The 22,537-nt window shown below is 52.6% G+C and overlaps 2 protein-coding genes across 4 annotated transcripts in view; one reads left to right on the top strand and one right to left on the bottom strand.

The window, feature by feature from the left end:
- LOC146863618 (gamma-secretase subunit APH-1A-like) overlaps positions 1–22,537 on the top strand; it is a 115,386-nt gene that overhangs the window by 60,387 nt on the left and 32,462 nt on the right. For both annotated transcript variants that reach the window (XM_085627664.1, XM_085627662.1), the window contains exons 3-4: positions 10,649–10,722; positions 12,176–12,298. In XM_085627664.1, the coding sequence (XP_085483790.1) occupies positions 10,649–10,722; positions 12,176–12,298 (197 nt within the window). The remainder of the gene's footprint in view (positions 1–10,648; positions 10,723–12,175; positions 12,299–22,537) is intronic.
- On the bottom strand, positions 13,992–21,484 carry LOC146863619 (uncharacterized). Of its 2 annotated transcripts, XM_085627652.1 has the most exons (3): positions 21,429–21,478; positions 18,959–19,029; positions 13,992–18,852 (listed from the first exon to the last, which is right to left on the bottom strand). In XM_085627652.1, the coding sequence occupies exon 3, from the start codon at positions 17,278–17,280 to the stop codon at positions 15,955–15,957; it is 1,326 nt and encodes a 441-aa protein (XP_085483778.1). In that variant the 5' UTR covers positions 17,281–18,852; positions 18,959–19,029; positions 21,429–21,478; the 3' UTR covers positions 13,992–15,954. The 2 variants fall into 2 exon arrangements, with proteins under 2 accessions (XP_085483778.1, XP_085483784.1); XM_085627658.1 differs by lacking the exon at positions 18,959–19,029 and having other exon boundaries at positions 21,429–21,484.

Genomic DNA, 22,537 nt, shown 5'->3' with positions numbered 1-22,537 from the left:
TTTGCTTTTGCTTTACTGGTTTTCGACTTAGATGTGGCTGTGGGCCTGATAATCGGACCCACAGCCCAGCTGTTCTCTTTCTAAATTCATACTATGTACTTTAGGTACATAACCCAATTAGTAAGGATCACCTTATGGGTCCCTGTACAGTGTACCTTAGGTACCCAGGGCATAGGTGTACCCTAGGCCTACCAGGGGCTGCAGCATGTATTATGCCACCCCTGGCTGGCCTCCCATCATGACACAACTGGCTGATCACTCAGCTTGGGCAAGGTCGTGTAATCACCCCTTGCTTAGGTATAATATTCCTATACCTACCTTATATATAGACACAAGGGTAACCTGTAAGCCACTCCTATGGCAGGCCTTAACAATCCTGGATGCAGAGTGCTTGGTAACATGTGAGATGGTGCTCTAGCGTGAGCTGAGCCTGTCTGCAGCTTTCGGAACCATGTCCTTATAGCTGTTCTATGATATCGCCTACCATATACTCTTAAAGTGCCTTATAATCCTCGCGGTTATGGTAACTATGGTTTGGCTTTATCAAAACATGTCGTGTAAGATGTCTAACACTTTGGAATACTACCCCCACACCATTTCTGGTGATGAGGATAGTATTCCCCCCCTTCTAGAGGGAGAAGACATGTTAAAATCCTACTTACCCGGTTAAAGTTAACCAGAGCCCCAGCATCACAAAATGGATGCTGCTGCCACGGACACAAGTCTGACCTCCTGCTGCTGGGAGTCCTTCCAGCGAGGGAGGCTTGGACAATAGGTTTCCTGCCTTGGGAGGTGTGAGCACCACCCCAGACAGGACTTAGTGTATTTGGGCAGGGAGGGATGAAAGAAACGAGACACTGCCTGGGGCACACAATGTGTCCCATGCATAGCCAGGTTCAAACCGGTGCTGGGGCACTCCAGCCCCAGCCCTGGTGCGAAACTGGACAAAGGGAAGGGGGTGTAACCACCCCCTTCCCTGGTCCCACACATAGGAGGGACCTAGCAGGTAATCCAGCCCCCCAGATTAGTATAAGAGCGGGAGCTGAGTCCCTATGACTTTGGATTATCCTGAACTGAAACTAGACATGAAACTCTGGACCTTCGACATTCAACAACAAGAAGACTGAAGAATCTCCCTTGTGGCCAAGGATGGCCACCCTGTGAAAACAGGCACCATCAAGCGACCTGCCGTTTGCTTTGCCCAAGTTCTACGAGGAACCGACTGCAGAGCCCAACCAACGCCTTGACTTCCATACTTCTCCGACCCTGATCCACAGCCGAGCTGAGATCCGTGGAGGCGACGAGAGACGTGGGACCTGCTACCTGGGAAAATTGGCGAGTAGCTCCCAGCGCAGCTTCTAAGGCATCCTCTAAGTTGTGCTCTGGGGATTGAGAAGCCCCAGCCTCGAGCACCATCTGCACCGAAGATCAGCCCTCCACACTCCACGAGTTCTGCGTGGGGCCCTTCTGCATTTCCCTGCTCGACGCGTCTGTCCGGTTGCTGGCCCGTTGGCTAGTAGCCTCAGTGACGACGAACCCTTAACTTTCCACTGCTGGTTTGGCTCCTCCAGACTGGCTCTTGCTTCCCTGTGAAAGAGAAGCACCTCAGACCTTCCTGGTCTGCACCTGAAGCGAATTTCCATTTCCGCGTGGGTTGCCTTTGCCAAGGCTTGTTGACTCCGCCATCAGCAAGATCCTTCGTGGGACAGCTCGTACCCTGGTTCTGGTCATCCTCGACGCCTCCTGGTCCACGCAGCTGCAGAGACAAGCTTCAAGACATCACCTGTGTTCTGCACGACATCGCCTGGTTCCTTCCTGGTTCCACACGGTCACTGGCTAGTGACCCAGACTTTGTCCCCTCTGCTTGCAGGTGTTCTTCCTTCAAGATCCATCCTTGGGTCCACCGGACATCTTCCTCCTGGCCGCCTGCCAGCATCTGTTCTTCTTAGTTGTTGTAGGTTGAAGGGCCTAGCACACCCTGACTACAACCACTAGAGAGGTGTTTAGTAGATACAACTAGTGTAGGTAGGTGCACACACCACACCCTCACTAGATCATGTCTCTGAGAGGATATCAAGATGATTCTCTCTCAGGAGGGGTATATCCTAGAAAGATACCCTCTAGATATGATACCCTAACTTTTCAGGAGATGAGACAATTGTGTACCTCCAGAAAGTTAAAACAGGGTTCTAACCCTACCCTCATTTATCTAGTGGAGATCTTAGAAGAGTATGATGCTCAGAGAGCCTCCCACGATGGTACCTTGGGTACAAATGAGAGTCTGCCCTCTACAGAAGACTCCCCTCACCACACTGATCAAGATGAGTCAGAAGGGACTTGAGGAGATGAGGTAGACAGCCAGGTCCAAGTTAGGAGACTTAGCCAGGCTAACTTAAGCCTACATGGGAGTCAGAATGGGATCCCCCCATTCAGACCTTCAAGTGGACTTAACCAGAGAGATAGGAGAGGAAGATCCCCTTCCAGGGAATCTATCCACTCCCATGTCTCTAATAGCTCCAATGCCTCTTCTCATAGGGGAATGACTTCTCCACAGAGAAAAGAGCATACGGCTAGAATGAGGGAAGTCAATCTGAGGATTGAAAGGGAAGAACTTGCCCTTGCCAAAGAGAGACTTGCTCTGGCCAGAGAGCAAAAGTTAAGTGGGTTAGAACCCACTGGTGGCAGCATCATCCCTAAGGATAGAGACAGGATCTATGAGAATAGAAACCTGAGCAAGATTGTCCCTCCCTACAAGTGTGGGGATGACATCCACAAATGGATAACTGCTTTGGAGAGGGCTTGCAAAGTACAGCAGGTACCCCAAAGTCAGTGGGCAGCTATCTTGTGGCTCTCCTTCTATGAGAAAGGTAGAGACAAGCTCCTCACAGTTAGTGATGAGGATGCAGACAATTACACTGTCCTGAAGAGTGCTCTAATTGATGGGTTTGGCCTAACCACTGAACAATACAGGTTGTTGTTCAGGGATACCCAGAAGACACAGACTCAGGACAGGACTGACTTTGTTGATTGTGCCACGAAGGCTTTGGAAGGCTGGTTATTGGGTAGTAAGGTTAAGGACTATACAGGATTGTATAATTTGATCATGAGAGAACAAATCCTTAACAACTGTCAAAACCAGCTACTGCATCAACACTTGATTGGCTCTGACCTGACTTCTCCCCAAGAATTGGGAAAGAAGGCAGATAGGTGGGTCAGGACTAGAGTTAAGCAGAAATTCCAGAACCAGGGCGGTGATCAGAAAAAGGCAGACCAGAAGAGTAATGAGCAGAAAGCAAAAGACCAGAAGTCTTCACCAGGCCACCAAAAGGCTCAGGGGGAGGGTGGTCCCAAAAAGGATAAAAAGAAAGATGGCCAAAAGAAACCTTGGTGTAACTATTGTAAGTCCAATTCCCATTGGTTTAGTGAGTGCACCAAAAAGGACACGCCCCCAACCACCATTGCCCCTAAGGCAACTGTACCCCCTAGTCCAGCTGTAAGTGGTGGTTCCCAGCAAAAGGGTGTAATAGGGTTAACCCTGGGAACTGAAGTGGATTCTGGCCTAGTCAGAATACCAACTCAGGCTGTTCTGGTCTGTGATGGGGACATAGCTTTGTCCTCTACTGTGAGTCCCAGTAACCTGGGCAAGTATAGACAGACTCCTTTAATCAACCATAGGATGGCTCAGGCCTACAGGGACACAGGTGCTAGTGTCACAATGGTGACTCCTGCCTTTGTGGACCCTGGACAGATCATGCTAGGTGAGAATTACCTAGTGACCAACGCTAGCAATGCCACTACCTCCCATAGTGTGGCAATTGTTAACTTCTCCTGGGGAGGGGTAACTGGCCTCAAGAAAGTTGTGGTAAGTTCAGACCTTCTTGTAGAGTGTCTGTTGGGAAATGACCTTGAAACTTCAGTTTGGGCTGAAGTGGAGTATAGGACCCATGCAGAAATGCTGGGAATAGATGCACATGTCCTTGCTGTGACTAGGTCACAGGCCAAAAAGTGCAACACTGAACAAGTGCTGGATCCTGGGACAATGGACCAGACACAACCCAAGAGAAAGAGCAGTAGGGTTAAGGCTGTTCCTTCCCCCCTGCCTCAGGTAGAGAATCAGCTCTCACAGGAGGATGATTCTGAGAGCCCTGAAGGAACTGTCCTAGAAGAACTGGAACCTGACCAGGTTGAGTTTCTTGGGACAGGGGGACCTTCAAGGGCAGGTCTGAGGCAGGCACAATTAGACTGTCCTTCTCTTGAACCCATCAGACAGCAGGCTGCTGCTGAGGCTGCAGGGAATGCTCAAGGTACCCATAAAGTGTATTGGGATGAAGGGCTGCTGTACTCAGAGGCTAGAGACCCCAAGCCTGGTGCTTCCAGGAGGTTGGTCATACCATTGAGTTTCAGAGGCTTCCTTCTTACCTTGGCCCATGATATTCCCCTTGCAGGACACTTAGGACAGAATAAGACTTGGGACAGACTTGTCCCTCACTTTCACTGGCCTCACATGTCAGAAGATACCAAGGAGTTTTGTCGCCCCTGTTCACCTGCCAAGCCAGTGGCAAATCAGGTGGCACCACAAAGGCCCCACTACCTGTGGTGGGGGTTCCCTTTGAAAGAGTGGGGATAGACATTGTTGGACCAATGGTCCCCCAAACAGCATCTGGGCACAGATTCATACTGGTGATAGTGGACCATGCCACTAGGTACCCAGAAGCTATACCCCTGAGGACCACAACAGTTCCTGTTGTGGCAAGGGTCCTACTTGGAGTGTTTTCCAGAGTGGGGTTTCCAAAGGAGGTTGTCTCTGACAGAGGTGCCAACTTCATGTCAGGATATCTGACTGCAATGTGGAAGGAGTGTGGTGTTAACTACTAATTCACTACACCCTATCACCCACAATGCAATGGGCTTGTTGAAAGGTTCAACAAGACCTTAAAAGGGATGATAAAAGGTTTACCAGACAAGCTTAGGCGAAGATGGGACATCCTTTTACTGTGCCTTCTGTTTGCGTACAGAGAGGTCCCACAAAAAGGGGTTGGCTACAGCCCTTTTGAACTTTTGTTTGGGCATCCTGTAAGGGGACCCCTATGTCTAGTAAGGGAAGGATTGGAGAGACCTCTCAGACAACCCAAGCTTGATATAGTGGATTATGTGCTTGGCCTCCGCTCAAGGATGGCAGAGTATATGAAGAAGGCTTCTAAAAACCTTGAGGCGAGCCAAGAACTCCAAAAAGCTTGACATGACCAAAAGGCTGTTCTGACTGTGTACCAGCCAGGACAGAAAGTGTGTGTGTTGGAGCCAGTGGCCCCAGCACCACTCCAGGACAAATGGCCTGGACCCCACACTATTGTTGAGCAGAAGGGAGAAGTCACCTACTTGGTGGACCTTGGGACTCCCAGAAGCCCCCACAGGGTGCTTCATGTCAACAGGTTAAAGGCATATGTTGACAGGGCAGACATGGGCTTGCTCATGGCTACAGATGAGGGGCAGGAGGAAGAGAGTGACCCTCTCCCAGACCTGCTGACTCAGAACCCTGATGATGGTTCAGTTGATGGTGTGGTCTTTTCCGACAGCCTCACTAATCATCAGCAACAGGACTGCAGACAAGTTCTTCAGGCCTATAGACATTTGTTCTCACTGACCCCAAGTCAGACAAACTGGTGCACCCATGAGGTGGACACTGGTGACTGTCTGCCTGTGAAGAGTAAAATCTACAGGCAACCTGACCATGTCAGGGACTGCATAAAGATTGAGGTACAAAAGATGTTGGAGCTGGGAGTCATTGAACCTTCAGAAAGCCCTTGGGCTAGTCCTGTAGTTCTTGTGCCAAACCCTCACACCCAAGATGGTAAAAGAGAGATAAGGTTTTGCGTAGACTACAGAGGTCTCAATGCTGTCACTAGGACAGATGCCCACCCAATACCTAGGGCAGATGAACACATTGACAGATTGGCAGCTGCCAAGTTTCTGAGTACATTTGACCTGACAGCAGGCTACTGGCAAATCAGGCTAGCTGAGAGTGCAAAAGCCAAAACTGCTTTCTCAACCCCAGGAGGACATTATCAATTTGTGGTAATGCCCTTTGGCTTGAAGAATGCACCTGTCACTTTCCAAAGGTTGGTGAATCAAGTCCTTACAGGCCTGGATGACTACTGTGCAGCTTATCTTGATGATATTGCTGTCTTTAGCTCCACCTGGGAGGATCACCTGGTCCACCTGAGGAATGTTTTAGAGGCCCTGCAAAAGGCAGGCCTCGCTATCAAGGCCACTAAGTGCCAGATAGGGCAGAGCAAGGTTGTGTACCTGGGCCACCTAGTAGGTGGAGGTCAGGTTCAACCACTGGAGAGCAAGATCCAGACCATAAAGGACTGGACTCCTCCAATTACCCAGACACAGGTCAGAGCTTTCTTGGGCCTGTCTGGGTACTACAGAAAGTTTGTTAAGAACTATGGGTCCATTGTGACACCACTTAATGACTTGACCTCCAAGAAAATGCCAAAGAAAGTTCAGTGGACAATAAGCTGTCAGAAGGCATTTGATGACCTAAAGCAGGCCATGTGCACTGCACCTATTCTGAAAAGTCCAGATTACTCCAAAGAATTCATTGTCCAAACAGATGCTTCTGAGTTGGGTGTGGGAGCTGTTCTGTCACAACTGAATATAGATGGTCAAGACCAGCCCATTGCTTTTATTAGTAGAAGGCTGACCCCTAGAGAGAAACATTGGTCAGCTATTGAGAGGGAGGCCTTTGCTGTGGTCTGGGCCCTGAAGAAGCTGAGGCCATACCTGTTTGGCACTCACTTCAAGATTCAGTCAGACCATAAGCCCCTCTTGTGGCTAAATCAGATGAAGGGTGAAAATCCCAAACTTCTTAGGTGGTCCATTTCCCTACAGGGGATGGACTTCACAGTGGAACATAGACCTGGGACTGACCATGCCAATGCAGATGGACTCTCCAGATATTTCCACTTAGAACATGAAGACTCAACTGGTCAAGGTTAGTTTAATGGCCCCAAGTTTGGGTGGGGGGGTTGTGTAGGAGAGTAGGGTCTGCTTCCTATGGTCACCCCCACTTTTTGCTTTTGCTTTACTGGTTTTCGACTTAGATGTGGCTGTGGGCCTGCTAATCAGACCCACAGCCCAGCTGTTCTCTCTCTAAATTCATACTATGTACTTTAGGTGCATAACCCAATTGGTAAGGATCACCTTAAGGGTCCCTGTACAGTGTACCTTAGGTACCCGGGGCATAGCTGTACCCTAGGCCTACCAGGGGCTGCAGCATGTATTATGCCACCCCTGGCTGGCCTCCCATCATGACACAACTGGCTGATCACTCAGCTGGGGCAAGGTCGTGTAATCACCCCTTGCTTAGGTATAGTATTCCTATACCTACCTTATATATAGACACAAGGGTAACCTGTAAGCCACTCCTATGGCAGGCCTTAACAATCCTGGAGGCAGAGGGCTTGGTAACATGTGAGATGGTGCTCTAGCGTGAGCTGAGCCTGTCTGCAGCTTTCGGAACCATGTCCTTATAGCTGTTCTATGATATCGCCTACCATATACTCTTAAAGTGCCTTATAATCCTCGTGGTTATGGTAACTATGGTTTGGCTTTATCAAAACATGTCGTGTAAGGTGTCTAACACTTTGGAATACTACCCCCACACCATTTCTGGCGATGAGGATAGTATTCCCCCCTTCTAGAGGGAGAAGACATGTTAAAATCCTACTTACCCGGTTAAAGTTAACCAGAGCCCCAGCATCACAAAATGGATGCTGCTGCCACGGACACAAGTCTGACCTCCTGCTGCTGGGAGTCCTTCCAGCGAGGGAGGCTTGGACAATAGGTTTCCTGCCTTGGGAGGTGCTAGCACCACCCCAGACAGGACTTAGTGTATTGGGGCAGGGGGGGGATGAAAGAAACGAGACACTGCCTGGGGCACACAAGGTGTCCCATGCATAGCCCGGTTCAAACCGGTGCTGGGGCACTCCAGCCCCAGCCCTGGCACGAAACTGGACAAAGGGAAGGGGGTGTAACCACCCCCCTCCCTGGTCCCACCCATAGGAGGGACCTAGCAGGTAATCCAGCCCCCCAAATTAGTTTAAGAGTGGGAGCTGAGTCCCTAGGACTTTGGATTATCCTGAAGTGAAACTAGACACTAAACTCTGGACCTTCGACATTCGACAACAAGAAGACCGAAGAATCTCCCTTGTGGCCAAGGAGTGGCCACCCTGTGAAAACAGGAACCATCAAGCGACCTGCCGTTTGCTTTGCCCAAGTTCTACTAGGAACCGACTGCAGAGCCCGACCAGCGCCTTGACTTCCAGACTTCTCCGACCCTGATCCACATCCACAGCCGAACTGAGATCCGTGGAGGCGACGAGAGACGTGGGACCGGCTACCTGGGAAAATTGGCGAGTAGCTCCCGGCGCAGCTTCTGAGGCATCCTCGAAGTTGTGCCCTGGGGATTGAGAAGCCCCAACCCCGAGCACCATCTGCACCGAAGATCAGCCCTCCACACTCCACGAGTTCTGCGTGGGGCCCTTCTGCATTTCCCTGCTCGACGCGTCTGTCCGGTTGCTGGCCTGTTGGCTAGTAGCCTCAGTGACGACGAACCCTTAACTTTCCACTGCTGGTTTGGCTCCTCCAGACTGGCTCTTGCTTCCCTGTGAAAGAGAAGCACCTCAGACCTTCCTGGTCTGCACCTGAAGCGAATTTCCATTTCCGCATGGGTTGCCTTTGCCAAGGCTTGTTGACTCCAATCGGGACGTCGACTCCACCATCAGCAAGATCCTTCGTGGGACAGCTTGTACCCTGGTTCTGGTTGTCCTCGATGCCTCCTGGTCCACGCAGCTGCAGAGACAAGCTTCTAGACATCACCTGTGTTCTGCACGACATCGCCTGGTTCCTTCCTGGTTCCACACGGTCACTGGCTAGTGACCCAGACTTTGTCCCCTCTCCTTGCAGGTGTTCTTCCTTCAAGATCCATCCTTGGGTCCACCGGACATCTTCCTCCTGGCCGCCTGCCAGCATCTGTTCTTCAGGCATCCATAGGATCCAGCGACGACATCCAACACTTCTTCACACCTATGCACCCTTCTCCTGTGGGTGAGGTAACGCGAGTACTCCGGTGCTCCAGCGGATATTGACTATCCAAGTGTCTAAGTCTTGAGTTGCTTCCTCCTAGCTCCTTCGGAAGTGTCCTTATTCTCCCTATTTCAAACTGTTACATTCCCATTGACTTTAATGTAACCCGCGTGTGTGTTTCCACACTGCACACGCTTCCCGTGGGCCCCCCACTTCCTAACTATTGGTAGGGTAGTGTAGCCCCAGCGATTCCCTAGGCCCTAGGCCTACTCCCTGTTCGTGACGTGGTACTTGTACCACTTTCTTAGTATATGGTTTGCGTGGCCCCCGGGCCTAACTGTATTTTCCTGTGTAACTTAACGTATGCTACTTAAGAAATTGTTTGTACTTAGACCTCTGAACTCATAAAGAGTGCTGAGGGTATATGTTAGAATAAATACATTCTACTTTTATATATACCTGGTGTGGTGTCCTTTCATTTGGTATTCAAGGGATTATATATGGTATCACAGCTGGCTTCACATGCCATACAGAGTTTAGCCTAAGACTGCTCTTGTCCATGCTACCACTAGGATAGCTGGTCTATAAGGTTGACTTTACAACCAATCACCATAAGGGTTGTTTGAACTGATACAGGGTGTACACTAGAACTAGTGACATCATATATCAGGCCAACTTCTCACAGTACACTTCTCTTCTTCACGGCAGCAGCAGTTCTTTGCAGGCTTCCATTAAAATCGACGACGCGACCCGACACCAAAAGACACCTATGCACCCGGCTACCCTGGGTGAGGTAACTCGAGTACTCCGGTGCTCCCGTGGGTGCTTGCCCTAGAACTTCTTAAGTCCAAAAGGGTTCGGTCCTGACTCGATTAGAAGTGTCCCTAATCTTTAAATTTCCAATCGCGACATTGCCCATAGAAGAGAACTGGAACCCGCGGTTGTGTTTACACACTGCATACAGTCCCCGTGGGTCCCCTGTGTCACTACCTTGGGTGGTTCCTTGGGGTCCCAGCGATTCTACAGGCTCTAGGCCTTGTGTCTATTCCAGTCGTGGTTCTTATATCACTTTTTTGGTATATGGTTTAGTACACCCCTAGGGTCCAAGTGTGTATTTGTGCTATTACTGATAATTGCTGACTTGTAAACAAAGTACTTCGAACTCCAGTCTCGTAAAGAGACTAGAGTGGTGTGTTTTATCCTAAATACATATATTTTGAATATATACCTGGTGTGTTTGTCCTTTCATTTGATCATTCAAGAGATTATAGACTGGTAAAAAAAGCTGCTTTACATTCCTTCAAGACTTAGCCTGAAGGCTGCTCTCCATAGCTACCACTAGGATAGCTTTCAATAAAGGTTGTCTATACCCATTCACCATAAGGGGTTGTTTGGACTGATACAAGGTGCCCACTAGAACTAGTGGACAGCATGTATCGGGCCACCTTCTCACAGCGACCACCTCCTAAACGCAGAAAACCCTTCACACCTTCCCAATATGGCAGCCCTTATGCACCTGCTTCGTGTTAGTAGTAACCTTTCTCTCTCTCTCCCACAGGAAGGCGAACGAGGGTCTTGTGGCGCTGAGCGACAATGGGATATCTCCCATCTCCATCCAAGAGATGGCTTATGGTGAGCTTCTAGTTGTATGCTGAGTGGAGGTGGTGGTTTGCTTGGACGAAGAACACAACTGTGTGATTTGTTGCACTGCCCCCTAAGGACCTAAAAGTAGCCTTGGTGTTAACAAGTTAGCAACCGACCCGATGCTAGAGCAAGGCGAACCCACCCAATGCTAGAGGAAGGCAAACCCACCCAATGCTAGAGCAAGGCAAACCCACCCAATGCTAGAGCAAGGCAAACCCCCCAATGCTAGAGCAAAACCAACCCACCCGATGCTAGAGCAAGACCAACCCACCCGATGCTAGAGCAAGACCGACTCACCCGATGCTAGAGCAAGACCGACCCACCCGATGCTAGAGCAAGACCAACCCACCCGATGCTAGAGCAAGACCAACCCACCCGATGCTAGAGCAAGACCAACCCACCCGATGCTAGAGCAAGGCGAACCCACCCGATGCTAGAGCAAGGCGAACCCACCCGATGCTAGAGCAAGGCGAACCCACCCAATGGTGGAGCAAGGCAGATCCGATGCTAGAGCAAATTGAACCCACCCGATGCTAGAGCAAGACCAACCCACCCGATGCTAGAGCAAAACCAACCCACCCGATGCTAGAGCAAGGCGAACCCACCTGATTCTAGGGCAAGGCGAACCCACCTGATTCTAGGGCAAGGCGAACCCACCCGATGCTAGAGCAAGGCGAACCGACCCGATGCTAGAGCAAGGCAAACTGACCCGATGCTAGAGCAAGGCAAACTGACCCGATGCTAGAGGGATGCTAGAGCAAGGCGAACCCACCCGATGCTAGAGTAAGGCGAACCCACCTGATTCTAGGGCAAGGCGAACCCACCCGATGCTAGGGCAAGGCGAACCCACCCGATGCTAGAGCAAGGCGAACCCACCCGATGCTGGAGCAAGACCAACCCACCCGATGCTGGAGCAAGACTAACCCACCGGATGCTAGAGCAAGGCGAACCCACGCGATGCTAGAGTAAGGTGAACCCACCTGATTCTAGGGCAAGGCGATCCCACCCGATGCTAGAGCAAGGAGAACCGACCCAATGCTAGAGCAAGGCGAACTGACCCGATGCTAGAGCAAGGCGATCCCACCCGATGCTAGAGCAAGGAGAACCGACCCAATGCTAGAGCAAGGTGAACCTAGGTCATCTCAACAAAATGATGCATCTGGTTACACAGCTTCAGTGCCACACCCGCAAAGGAGTCCAAAATGCACCATAAACCAAGGCAACAAATAGCCTTCAATGCTGATCCAAAACAAAACATGCTGTAGAGAGCCTTTGCTTTCTGAACAGCACAATTTAAAGGACGCCTAATCAATTGCAAGTATATGACCGTAGAAACACTGCATTTGAAAGAAACCGCAGCACCGTATCTTCTCCCCTTCGCATGATGTTTAGGTTGCAGAGTGGTGGTGGGTTGATAGCTCTAATGTCCTTCTCTTGACAGTGGCCGGCCTTGGGTTTGGCATCATGAGCGGTGCCTTCTCCATGATTAATATCCTGGTGGAAGCGATGGGCCCAGGAACGGTGGGAATCTACGGAGACTCAAACCTCTACTTCCTGACCTCAGGTAGGACTCCATGCATTGCTTTACCCACCTTTTCTTCTCAGGCTCATCGTGTGATCTTGGTTGAATCAGAGGTCCTCCTGCCCATATCTGGTTTCACGCCACCTTTCAGCTTTGATGGCATGGTTTGTTGCCTTTTCATTTCTGCTTTGTTTATACATTGGTTAAAGGCACCCTGTACCCCTCCTTCCCAATGGCTGCCAAAGTCTATCTGCAGATGTTGGGCATGGATGAAACATTGTAGAGATGCGACGGACAAGCGGACACCGAGGCGGAAGGGAGACTGCAAGACCCTGGGAGTTTAGCAAGCTTAAAGCAGGCCTTATAGAACATATAGGGGTAGCAGTAGCTTGAAGGGGCTTCAGCGACAGTGTCAGTGCTGCAGAGTATAGCAGAAGCCTTCCTCCTCTTGGGGTACTGCAAAGAGCTGGGTGTTTGCAGTCAGTCAGTCAAGAAACCTTTATTTTGACCTTATCTTTAAACATCATAAAAACCATTCGGATTTAAAATCATCTTATTAAAATTATCTTATGAAATATTAAACAGTTACATTCACATTATACAAACTAAACATAAGATTTGTACATTCCAAAAAATCATTAAAAAAATACCCAAAAATACCCTATTAAAAATCAGTCCAAATACTTTTGATGTCAACCATAAATCCTCCTAGTGTGCATGTCGCATCCAAAAAAAGAATTTCCGATAGTAGCGCTATTGCTTGCCTCCTTCATAAATGCCATATTTAAGAAAGAGTGGCTTTAAGGTGACCTGCCGAGGCGTCTTCCCTTGTGCTATGGCAAAGGGCTCATGCATGGGGGGCGGGGGGTCTGTGTGTTCAATACAGTGAAGGAGTTTATCTGTCTGTGTGCGGAATACAGTGAACAAGAAGTTTAATCGGTCTGTGTGTGGAATATAGCAAACAAGGCATTTATCTGTCTCTGTGTAATATGGCGAACAAGAAGTTGGTCTGTACCTGTGTGGAATAAAGCAAACAAGGCCTTTATTTGCCTGTGTGTGGAATTTAGCAAACAAGAAGTGTATCTGTCCATATGTGGAATATAGCGAACAAGCAGTTTATATGTCCATGTGTCGAATATTGTGAATAAGGCGTTTATCTGTCGCTGTGTGGAACAAAACGAGCAAGGCCTTTATTTATCTGTGTTTTCAATTTAGGGTTGGGTGGTGCTTCACATAATTCTGCAGAGTTGCCAAAAACCTCTGTCCAGTTCCGCGAGCAGGCGGTGTTTTACAAGCCGCTCTGCCCATCTCCAATTATTTCGAAAAGGCCCCCGCTAAGGGATGACGTAAACTAAAGGCGGGGCCTAGAGTCTTACAGCCAAGTCTGCACCAACATTCCCAAGCAATGTAACCTGCAGTTCTGGTGGAATACCGGGACAGACACAGACACACAAAGTCGAATCAAAAGTGTACACAAGCAGGGTACCGGAAGCCAAACTGCCACAAACAGTCAACTGACTAAGACAATAAGGGAGCAATATACAGCAGTACGTATGGGGTAAAAACAACAAAAACACACACTAATGTGCTTAAACTCCACCAACAGCACTAATCGTATATTGCTGCTGTCGCACGCACTTGTGCATAGCACCATCTTGGCAACAGACCCCCCCCCCCCCACAGCAAGAATGCCCTCAAATGAAACACACCACACAAGTTATACTTGGGAAAAACTGCTGCAGGTTTATTACATACAACGTTATGTAATCTGGTGGGTTAGCTTACGGGCGATCCAAGGACAGGCAGCCTTCTCGCCAGCTGCCCGCCTGATGAGCCTAGCAGCACCGTGGCGAACCACTTAGTACTGCACCTTCTGGTGATCCCCTTCCCGGATCACCTGACCACCCTAGGTCCATTATACTCACGCCCTTCTGGGCGGAGCGTAGCTAGGCAAGCCCCCGGTTGCTCAGGCCCACAACCGCCCGAAGGACTAACGGGGCGCCGACATAGAATCCGTGAACCTCCCATGAGGCTCCTGAGGTTCGGCTCTGGCACCACCGTGTGCCGCGCAGCGGTACCGTTCTGTACCCGTATGTATCCAGATCGCCCTGTAACTCCGCCACAGCCCAGGAGGCGGCCAACCGTTGCCACCGGGGCCCCCCACCAACTGCTCTAACCTATTACCTGCAACCTTTATGTGCTAGTGCCTCCTCCAAGTCTAGCAGGAACAAGTCCATCCCCACTGGAGTGAGGTGTACCCCGTTGCACTCGAAGTATCCTTTGACCCTTTCCTGAATCATTTCGTGTCTGATAAATCCCAAGCCTCTCTGCTGAGTGAACTTGCACATGGACCTGTTCACCCGTTTCCTGGACCGCTCCACCGCCTCGCCAGACTTAGCACCCTGCCAAACCCTCCGAGGCAAAATCTCTGACCACCAGAGCTCGCACTGACCTAAGCGTTTGCTCAGTTCCCCCAGGTCAGTCTTCATGGCATGCAGGAGCAGGGTTCTCCCCGAGGCACCCAACGTGGCTAGCGAGTGGTCCAGTCTGTTCATGAGGCTGCACCATCTCATCCCTGGAAAACCCAACCCCTCAAACTTTGTCTGCGAGAATCGCTGCATCCAGTTCCTGATCAATGCCCAACGGGCCAACCGGGAGATGGCAGAGTGCCCAATGACCCACACACGTGACCCTGAAGAAACAAAGGACACGTTTCAACTCAAAAGTTTATTACCAAACAATAAGTCATTGCACTACAACCACAAACATGTGGCACACAACACTGCACATTACAGTCCTATATACACTGAGCAGGCCCCATCAAGGGCGGATATATCGCTTATAACACTGAGACTCCCAGCACCCCACCTTCATGACCCGTGCTGGTTACAGGTCTGCTGAGAATGCAGTGGTGGCCGCCCCAATCCTGAAGGAGTGGCTTGAATATTTTTTATCAGCCTGGAGAAGGCCGGCCTTAGACAGGCAAGCACCCATTACCCTCTCTTCCTGGAAGATGGTTAGGGGAACCAGGTCTGCGTGAATCAATAAGTACCCCGGTGCTGTAGGGCAAAGAGAGACAAACTCCCGGACCCTGGCAACCGGGCAGTATCTGGGGTCTCCTAAAGGCAGTAGCTCCACTACTACCCCCTTCCCGTTCTGATCTGTCTTCGATCTTCGAAGGTGGATTGTTAATTCACCCATCAACTGAATATCCGCTATGCCCAGGGCGTCTCCTGACCTATCAGATTTGGCCCGAGCCACTAACTTGCTGATCCGGAATGCTCGAAAAAAAGCGAAGCAAAAGGAGGCGGAAAAGAGGGACGCCTCGTAAGGTGAGTGGGTGACACCTCCCAGGATGTCTAGCATGGCCTGCAGGATGGGAAAGGTGATTGGGGACCTGTTGTCTGGCACCCGGGGCTCTTCCCCGGCCCACCCCTTCAGAGCCGCCCTGATGGCAAAGGACTTGGTAGGGTCCTGTCCTCCTCTAAGCTTGACATCGTGACTTACCGCCGCTAGATGACCACAGACCAAAGAGTGACTCTTTCCCTGTTTTTTGGCCCAGACCACGAAAGCCTGTGCCTTGCCCTCCAAGGGTATCCCGGCCAGGCCCAAGACAGCAGCCACATTGTTAAAGCAGGTCAGGTGTGCCAGGTACCGTTTCCTGGTACCGGGGACCAAGGCCCGTTCCCCCATGGCTCTTAGCTGTTGTTCCACTCCATGATCCTCCAGAGGGTTACGGGGAAGGGGGTCATCTCCGCTCTCACCTGCGGCCAGGCCTCCCGGAATCTGAGCCACTGAAAACGAGAGAGAGCGTAAGCCGCAACATTCTTGACCCCCTCAATGTGTCGAGCCCTACACTCCAAGTTGCAGCGCAGGCTCCCTCTGGCGAGCTCCCTGAGCAGGCATAGCACCAGCGGGCACTTGGAGGTCTGCCCGTTGATGGCCTGCACGACCGCCATATTGTCCGACCAGAAAAGGACCTTTCTGTCAGACAAGATGGCAGGCCACAGGTGGAGGGATGTGACAATAGGGAAAAGTTCCAAAACGGTGATTTTGGAAGTGATGCCGTGCTTGCGCCACGCGTTGGGCCATTCTTGTGCGCACCATTCTTTGCCCAGGATTGCCCCAAAGCCCTCCCTCCCTGAAGCGTCCGTGAACAAGCTGAGCTCGGGACTGTCCACCCAGGGGGCCCTCCAGATAACCGTCCCATTGAAGTGGGACAGGAACTCCCCCCACATAACCAAGTCCTTCTTCAAGCCTTCCCCCAACTTGACCAGGTGGTGTTTTCTAGACACGTTAGCTGTGGCCCTGGCTAATCTCCTGGCGAACACTCGCCCCACCGGGATGACTCTGGCTGCAAAGTTTAACTTGCCCAGGAGGCTTTGGATGACACCCAAAGGAGCCTTGTCTTTCCCCAGCCGTGACTGGATGTCCTGACGCAAAGCCTGGACCTTCTCTGCAGGGAGCCTAGACACGCCCATCACCGTGTCAAGCTCAATGCCCAAAAAGGTGAGAACCTGCGCAGGACCCTCCGTCTTACCAGGTGCTAACGGCACCCCTAGGTGTCTTGCCAGTTCCTGAAAACATTGACGCCCCCTGCTGCACTCCTGTGTTCCCGCACTCCCAATGAACAAAAAATTGTCCAGGTAGTGGGTCACCCCATCTACGCTGAACCTTACTGAGAGGGCCCACTGCAGGAATGAGCTGAAGGCTTCAAAGTAGGCACACAAGACCGCACACCCCATCGGCATGCACCTGTCGTAGAAGAGTTCACCTTGCCACTTAAACCCAAGGAGGTGCTGGCTCTCAGGGTGGACCGGGAGAAGTCTGAAAGCGGATTCAATATCAGCCTTGGCTATCCACGCTCCCCTGCCCGCCCTCCTGACCATGTCTACTGCCATGTCGAGCGAACAGTACGAGACCGAGCACGAACCCTCCTCCAGCCAGTGGTTCACAGAATCCCCCTCAGGGTATGACAAATGCTGGATCAGCCTGAACGCCCCTGGCTCCTTCTTCGGGACCATCCCCAAGGGAGAGACAACAAAGTTCGGAAGGGGGCTGCTTCCTTCTTGATCTTTGCCCCTACCACTTCGGGATGATCCCTGGCTGACCTGAGGTTTTCCGTGTCCCTGTTGAACAGGGGCCCCAGATAGGGAATTCTGAAGCCCTCTAAGAACCCCTGGACTAGCGACAGTCTGTCCTTCGCATTGGGGGACTCCCTTAGTAGAGGTAGCAGGTTGGCGGTGACAATGGGGGACGGACCTTTGCCCAGGGGCTCACAGGAGGGGGCGCCACAGGGGGTGCCAGGTGGGCTGGGCTGGGGGAAGGGGGGGATGAGGACCCGGCACGAGGAACCCAGACCAGGGGCCTACTTGTCGTGTCTGGCGGGCATGGAGGCGTTATCGCGCTTGTCGCAGGAGGTGGCTGAGTGTGGGGACCCGCACTTGCTGCAGGTTGGGAGAAACAACAGGCCTTGCCCCAGGAGCATGAACCAGCATTGAACAACCTGCACGTACCACTGAACACTCTCCTGGGTCCCTGCTTCTGGCCCCCACCATGGCCTCCCCGAAAGGGCTGCTTGAACTGACCCTTCCTGTCCTGCCCCTGGCCCTTGCTCGACTCTCCCTTCTTTATGGTGGAGCAAGACTTCTCCTCGGCCTCAACCCTGCCCTTGCCCATGTGCTGGACCCAGAGACGCACCTCCAGCTGGTCCCACCCCAGTTCCGGACACATGGCCATCTTCTTCCTGAACTCGCAATCATACCTGTACCAGCCCATCCCGCCGTTAGTCTCCGCCTCATTGGTGATGATGCCAGCATATTGGAACAACCCCGGCCCTTGTTCTGGCTACCGCTCCATGACCACCTCTGCCAGGATAGCAAAGACCTGTCCCCACCTTTTAATATTTTTGTCAGGCCATGCTTGGAAGCGAATCTTCTTGTCCTCCTTACCACTCATTTTTCTGGTATACACCCCTTCTGCCCCGTGCATCAAAAGCATAAAAATGTTGATAAATTCCCTCCTCCAAATCCCTTCCTTGGCCGCCGGGGTCACCTCCCACGCTAGTGAGCACCGGCCAGACAGCAGGGGGGCCAAAGTAACTTGCGGCATGGGAGCAGGGAGAACAGGAGGCGGAGCAGCGGGGGTGCCTGATGCCGGGGACACAGGCGGAGGAGTGGCGTTGGCGGCAGGGACCGCGGGGGGAGCACATGAGGCTGCGGGCGGAATGGCTGTCTCTGCTCTTATCTAGCCACAGCCCGCCCAATGCTCGTGGTACAGCTCCTAGCTACCAGCGGCTCCGCTGGAAAGTCCTTAACTGTGGGCCTGCGGACCCTCTTGGATCTGGTGGGACCGTTCTCCTCTGCGGGTTCCTGACCCATCCCTGGAGCAGGCATAGCGATACCAGAATCATCCGGGCTGTGTGCCATCAACAACTCAGTGGCCCAGGCCACTCCTTTGGCCCTGACCATCTCCATGACGGCCGACAATTGCGCATCTTGGGAGGTTCCTGCCTGGGAATCCTCCACCTGGGACATCATCGAAAAAAGCAGGGGACATCCCTGGCTATTCATCCGGACGGATCTGCGACTGCCCACCTGGAAGAGAAATTGAGCTGTGAGCCAAAACCAAGCTGCTGGTGCCGGAGCAGCATTCCCTTCCTTGCCTTAGACGCCCGGTCCCAGACCCTCACCCCTTACTTACTTCCTGTGTACCCTACACTCCTCCTGACAATGCTTTTGAAGTTGTGACACCTGGGAAGGACTTGCTGGACCCTGTGTGGGGATAATGGTGAAATGTTAACCAATGGACCTGGTGGTCAGACGGCCGCTGGTGCGGCTTCCAGTCCCCGTCTGCCCCTCCTGTCTCCTTTACCCCATGAGCTGGTGTCACGCTACTGTACCCCCCAACCTAGCCCCCTCAGCGGTGCTCTCCCAGATGTGTTGCCTCTGAGAACACCTCGGCCAGATGACTGGTGCTGCACCCTGCACCTTTGCGATATTCCGGGAGCACGGGACGAAGCTGGAAAACAAAGCAGGTGGCGTAAGGTGAAGGTGGTGGGTTCCACTGCCTGGCGATGGTCACCCCAGGGGCCCGCTAGGGTTAACCCGGCCCTGTGGCCAGCGCCCTTTGGTGGGCACCCTCGCCCAGCACCGCGATGCTAGGCGTCTAAACACCCTAGTGCTGCCTTGCCACTAGCGGTGCGGTCCTAGCAAATCCTTAGGAGTGGCGGAGTTGGGGGGGGGGGGGCGGGGGTGGCCTGGCATCAATCCCTACCTGAATGGAGAAAACAGATCAAATTAATACATTCGCATAGGCTGTGGCAGTCACAAAGAGGCAAAAAGGATACACATCCGCCGGTGCACTGTGCACGGCCGGCCTGACCCACTCCCCCCAAGCTCGCCGGAGCCGCGTGTCAAGCGGGGTACCGAGACGGAACCCCAGAGCGAGGCACCTGGGGCATGCGCACAACCCTAGAGTTCCTATGCTTGCGCCAACGACATTAATGAATGTTTAACTTTTTTTTTTTTTTTTTTGTACTCATTCACAGGGTCAGGCCTGGAGTCTGCATTAATGAGGTAACACCCCATCTGGGGGACTACACGCAACCGCACGGGGAGGTCGATTGATTAGTTTACTCCCAGATTTCCTGGCGTCTGCCTTTTGACCCGCAGGGAATACCCTTTTAAAGTACTGCCCACTCTACTGAAGGAACTACCATTGCCTGCACTTTAGGCTGCCAAGCAGTGGCAGGGACAGACCAGGGATTGAACCCCCAATCTGCCGCGAAAGAGAGGGTGTAAGACCTTGATCATTAGGCCGGGAAGACTCCACCCGAGGCATGGCTGTGATCGACACCTGAGCCTCTACTGCAAACGTTGGATAGGTCTTCTTTGGCAAAATGAATTTATAAACTTCACAGCAGTATTGAACCGGTGAGATTTCTTTTTTATCTGCCTGGTACTTCAAGTTTACCATCCAGCTGCCGCTCACTTCCTTGCCATTGGCCTGCGATGCACAGGGGGGGAGGGGCACAAAACGCATAGGACAGCCCCGGGCACCCAGTACAAGCTGGCGAGCACGAGGCCGAGCGAGACCTGGCCTCCCGCCCGCACTTTCGGACCAGACATGACCCGCCCCCCGTGCTGCATGCGGGGGAAGGCGCAAGCCCCTGCAGCGCAGGCACGGGTCGGCCCGGAGCCACAGGAACCCTGGACGGAGCTTCTGCTTTCAGGGCTGCATTGCCGTGATACCGGGGGCGCGAGGCGGGGCACGCGGCGCAGGGGCGCCCCGCGCGACCCCCGCCCCAACACTGCCCACGCCTCAGAGGCCCCATCCCCGCAGCGTCGATAAACAGCGGAGGAGCCTTGGGGCCCACGCCCAAAGCACCAGCACCGTGGCCGGCCACCAGCGCCGGGAGCAACCCGCGCGGACACCTGTGCCCCTACCAGTCTCCGGACACCGTGGGGCCAAGGAAAGCAGGAGACCGGGAGCGCCAGGGCCGAGCCGCGGCTCACTAGCAGGGCCCCTCCGCAGTCCCGAAAGGCCCCCATGCCCCCGCACTGGCAGCAGCAGGCCAACTCGCTGGAGAGTCTCCGCGCAAGTGGCACGAACGGGGGGGCAGACGGATGCAATCTTGTGGGTGGTGATTTCCAAGGCACAGGCGCACGCCGCGGTGCTGGTGACCACGTGAAGCGCGTGTAGCCAGGATGTGTTCGGCTCATGGGAGCCACCCTATGCGGCGGCCTGTGATCTCCTGCGAAACCCGAACCCGCCTCCCCGCCTAAGGTCAGCCGACTCGCCAGCAAGCCGCAGCTGCACCGGCCGGGGATGCCCAGGGAAGGGGGGTTGAACACGGGCCTCGCGCACGCCCCCACCCATGGGCCCCCGCAACCCACGAGCAAGACAGGGGGCAGACGGGGGCGCCGCGCAAGGACGAGGGGCCCCACGCACTAGGACGGGGCGAGGCATTCAGAGGACTCCACATCTCCGCCACAGGCGGGCCCACAACGAGACTGGCTGCGTGCCCGCGGACCCACCCCCGGAGTTTCACCCTGCTTCCACCAACCCCGTTCCTGGCAGCCTCCAGCATAGACTGGACCGCCCGCCCTAAATCACCCGTAATGGGGAGATACGGCTTGGGGGGGTAGGGGGTGGCAAGGCCCGGACTCACTGCGTACGAGTCAGCTCCAGAGCGTGATGGAAGCGTGGTGTCCGCGGCGCGTCCGGTGCAAAAGAGGCCGAGAAAGGGGTGGGGGATACCTATGTACCGCTCACCCTGCCTCGCGCACCAGAGGTGACGCGGGACACCCGCGACCAAAAGGGGGGACTCCTCCCTTGGCCAAACCTCCCCCAGGGGAAGGGGGGGAGGAGAAAGGAGTGGGGGGTGGATGCCCGATGCCACTACAGGGCCGCCCTCTTGAGTGGCCCCCTGTGGTGGCCTCGGGAAGCCGCATAGTCATTGGTCACTCGTTCACAATGATCTTCTCAGCCAGCTCTGCCCTGCAGCCCACACTCAGTGCAGCGGTCACCAGTCGGAGGGCAGGCCAAAGAGCAGCAGCAATTCAGGGAACATAGTGGGAGTAGTGGAGAACACCACCAGATCTGTTCAGGGAGGGTCGTAGATGTTTTGGTTGCAGTCGCGTTGAGGATTGAAGGTTTTTAAACAGTCTAGGGCAGGTACGTGTATAGTTTGTTAGTAAGAATTTCGGTCGAGCAGAGTAAGTTAAGATGTATGGGTTAAAAGTTAACAAACACGAACGTATGGAATGATGGTAGTTTTATGATTAAGGATGCATCTTTGCGAATGTGTGAGAAGGTCAAATGAGGCCGAATGTTAGACTACACATTATTCTGATGCATGTTTAGAAAAGGGTTTGATAACAGAGGGGACGAGGGGAGATGTTATGTTGGGTATACTGCACTGAGACTATTAGAAAATGGGGAATAACGAGGTTCGTATTAACATGAAGAGAGTGAGCGTTATAAACAGAAGGGTGTGATGGGTGCAATTTACTTGTTTTGAGCGCAAAGGGAAAAATTGCTGTTGGTTCGTAAATAAGGATAGGTTTCGTTCATTCAAATAAGAAAAGATCGTTTGGCATATAAAGCATTGTAACACTTAAAATATGAGTGTAAAGATAGTGCGCACATTAACTGATGATTGTTTTTATTGGTTATAGAGACCCCTGAAGAAGTGCTTTAAAAGCACGAAATGCATTGGGTTTGAATGAATAAACACTGCCCTGAATGAAGTATGCCTCAGTCGTGTTCTTTCAAAGA

Source organism: Triturus cristatus, chromosome 2_1, assembly GCF_964204655.1.
Source record: "Triturus cristatus chromosome 2_1, aTriCri1.1, whole genome shotgun sequence".
Taxonomy (NCBI): domain Eukaryota; kingdom Metazoa; phylum Chordata; class Amphibia; order Caudata; family Salamandridae; genus Triturus; species Triturus cristatus.
This window is presented reverse-complemented; position numbering and strand designations above follow the sequence as displayed.

What these genes read in the sequence shown, in the direction of transcription:
- LOC146863619 (XM_085627658.1), bottom strand. Translation starts at nt 17,280, where the DNA reads ATGGTCCCGAAGAAGGAGCCAGGGGCGTTCAGGCTGATCCAGCATTTG.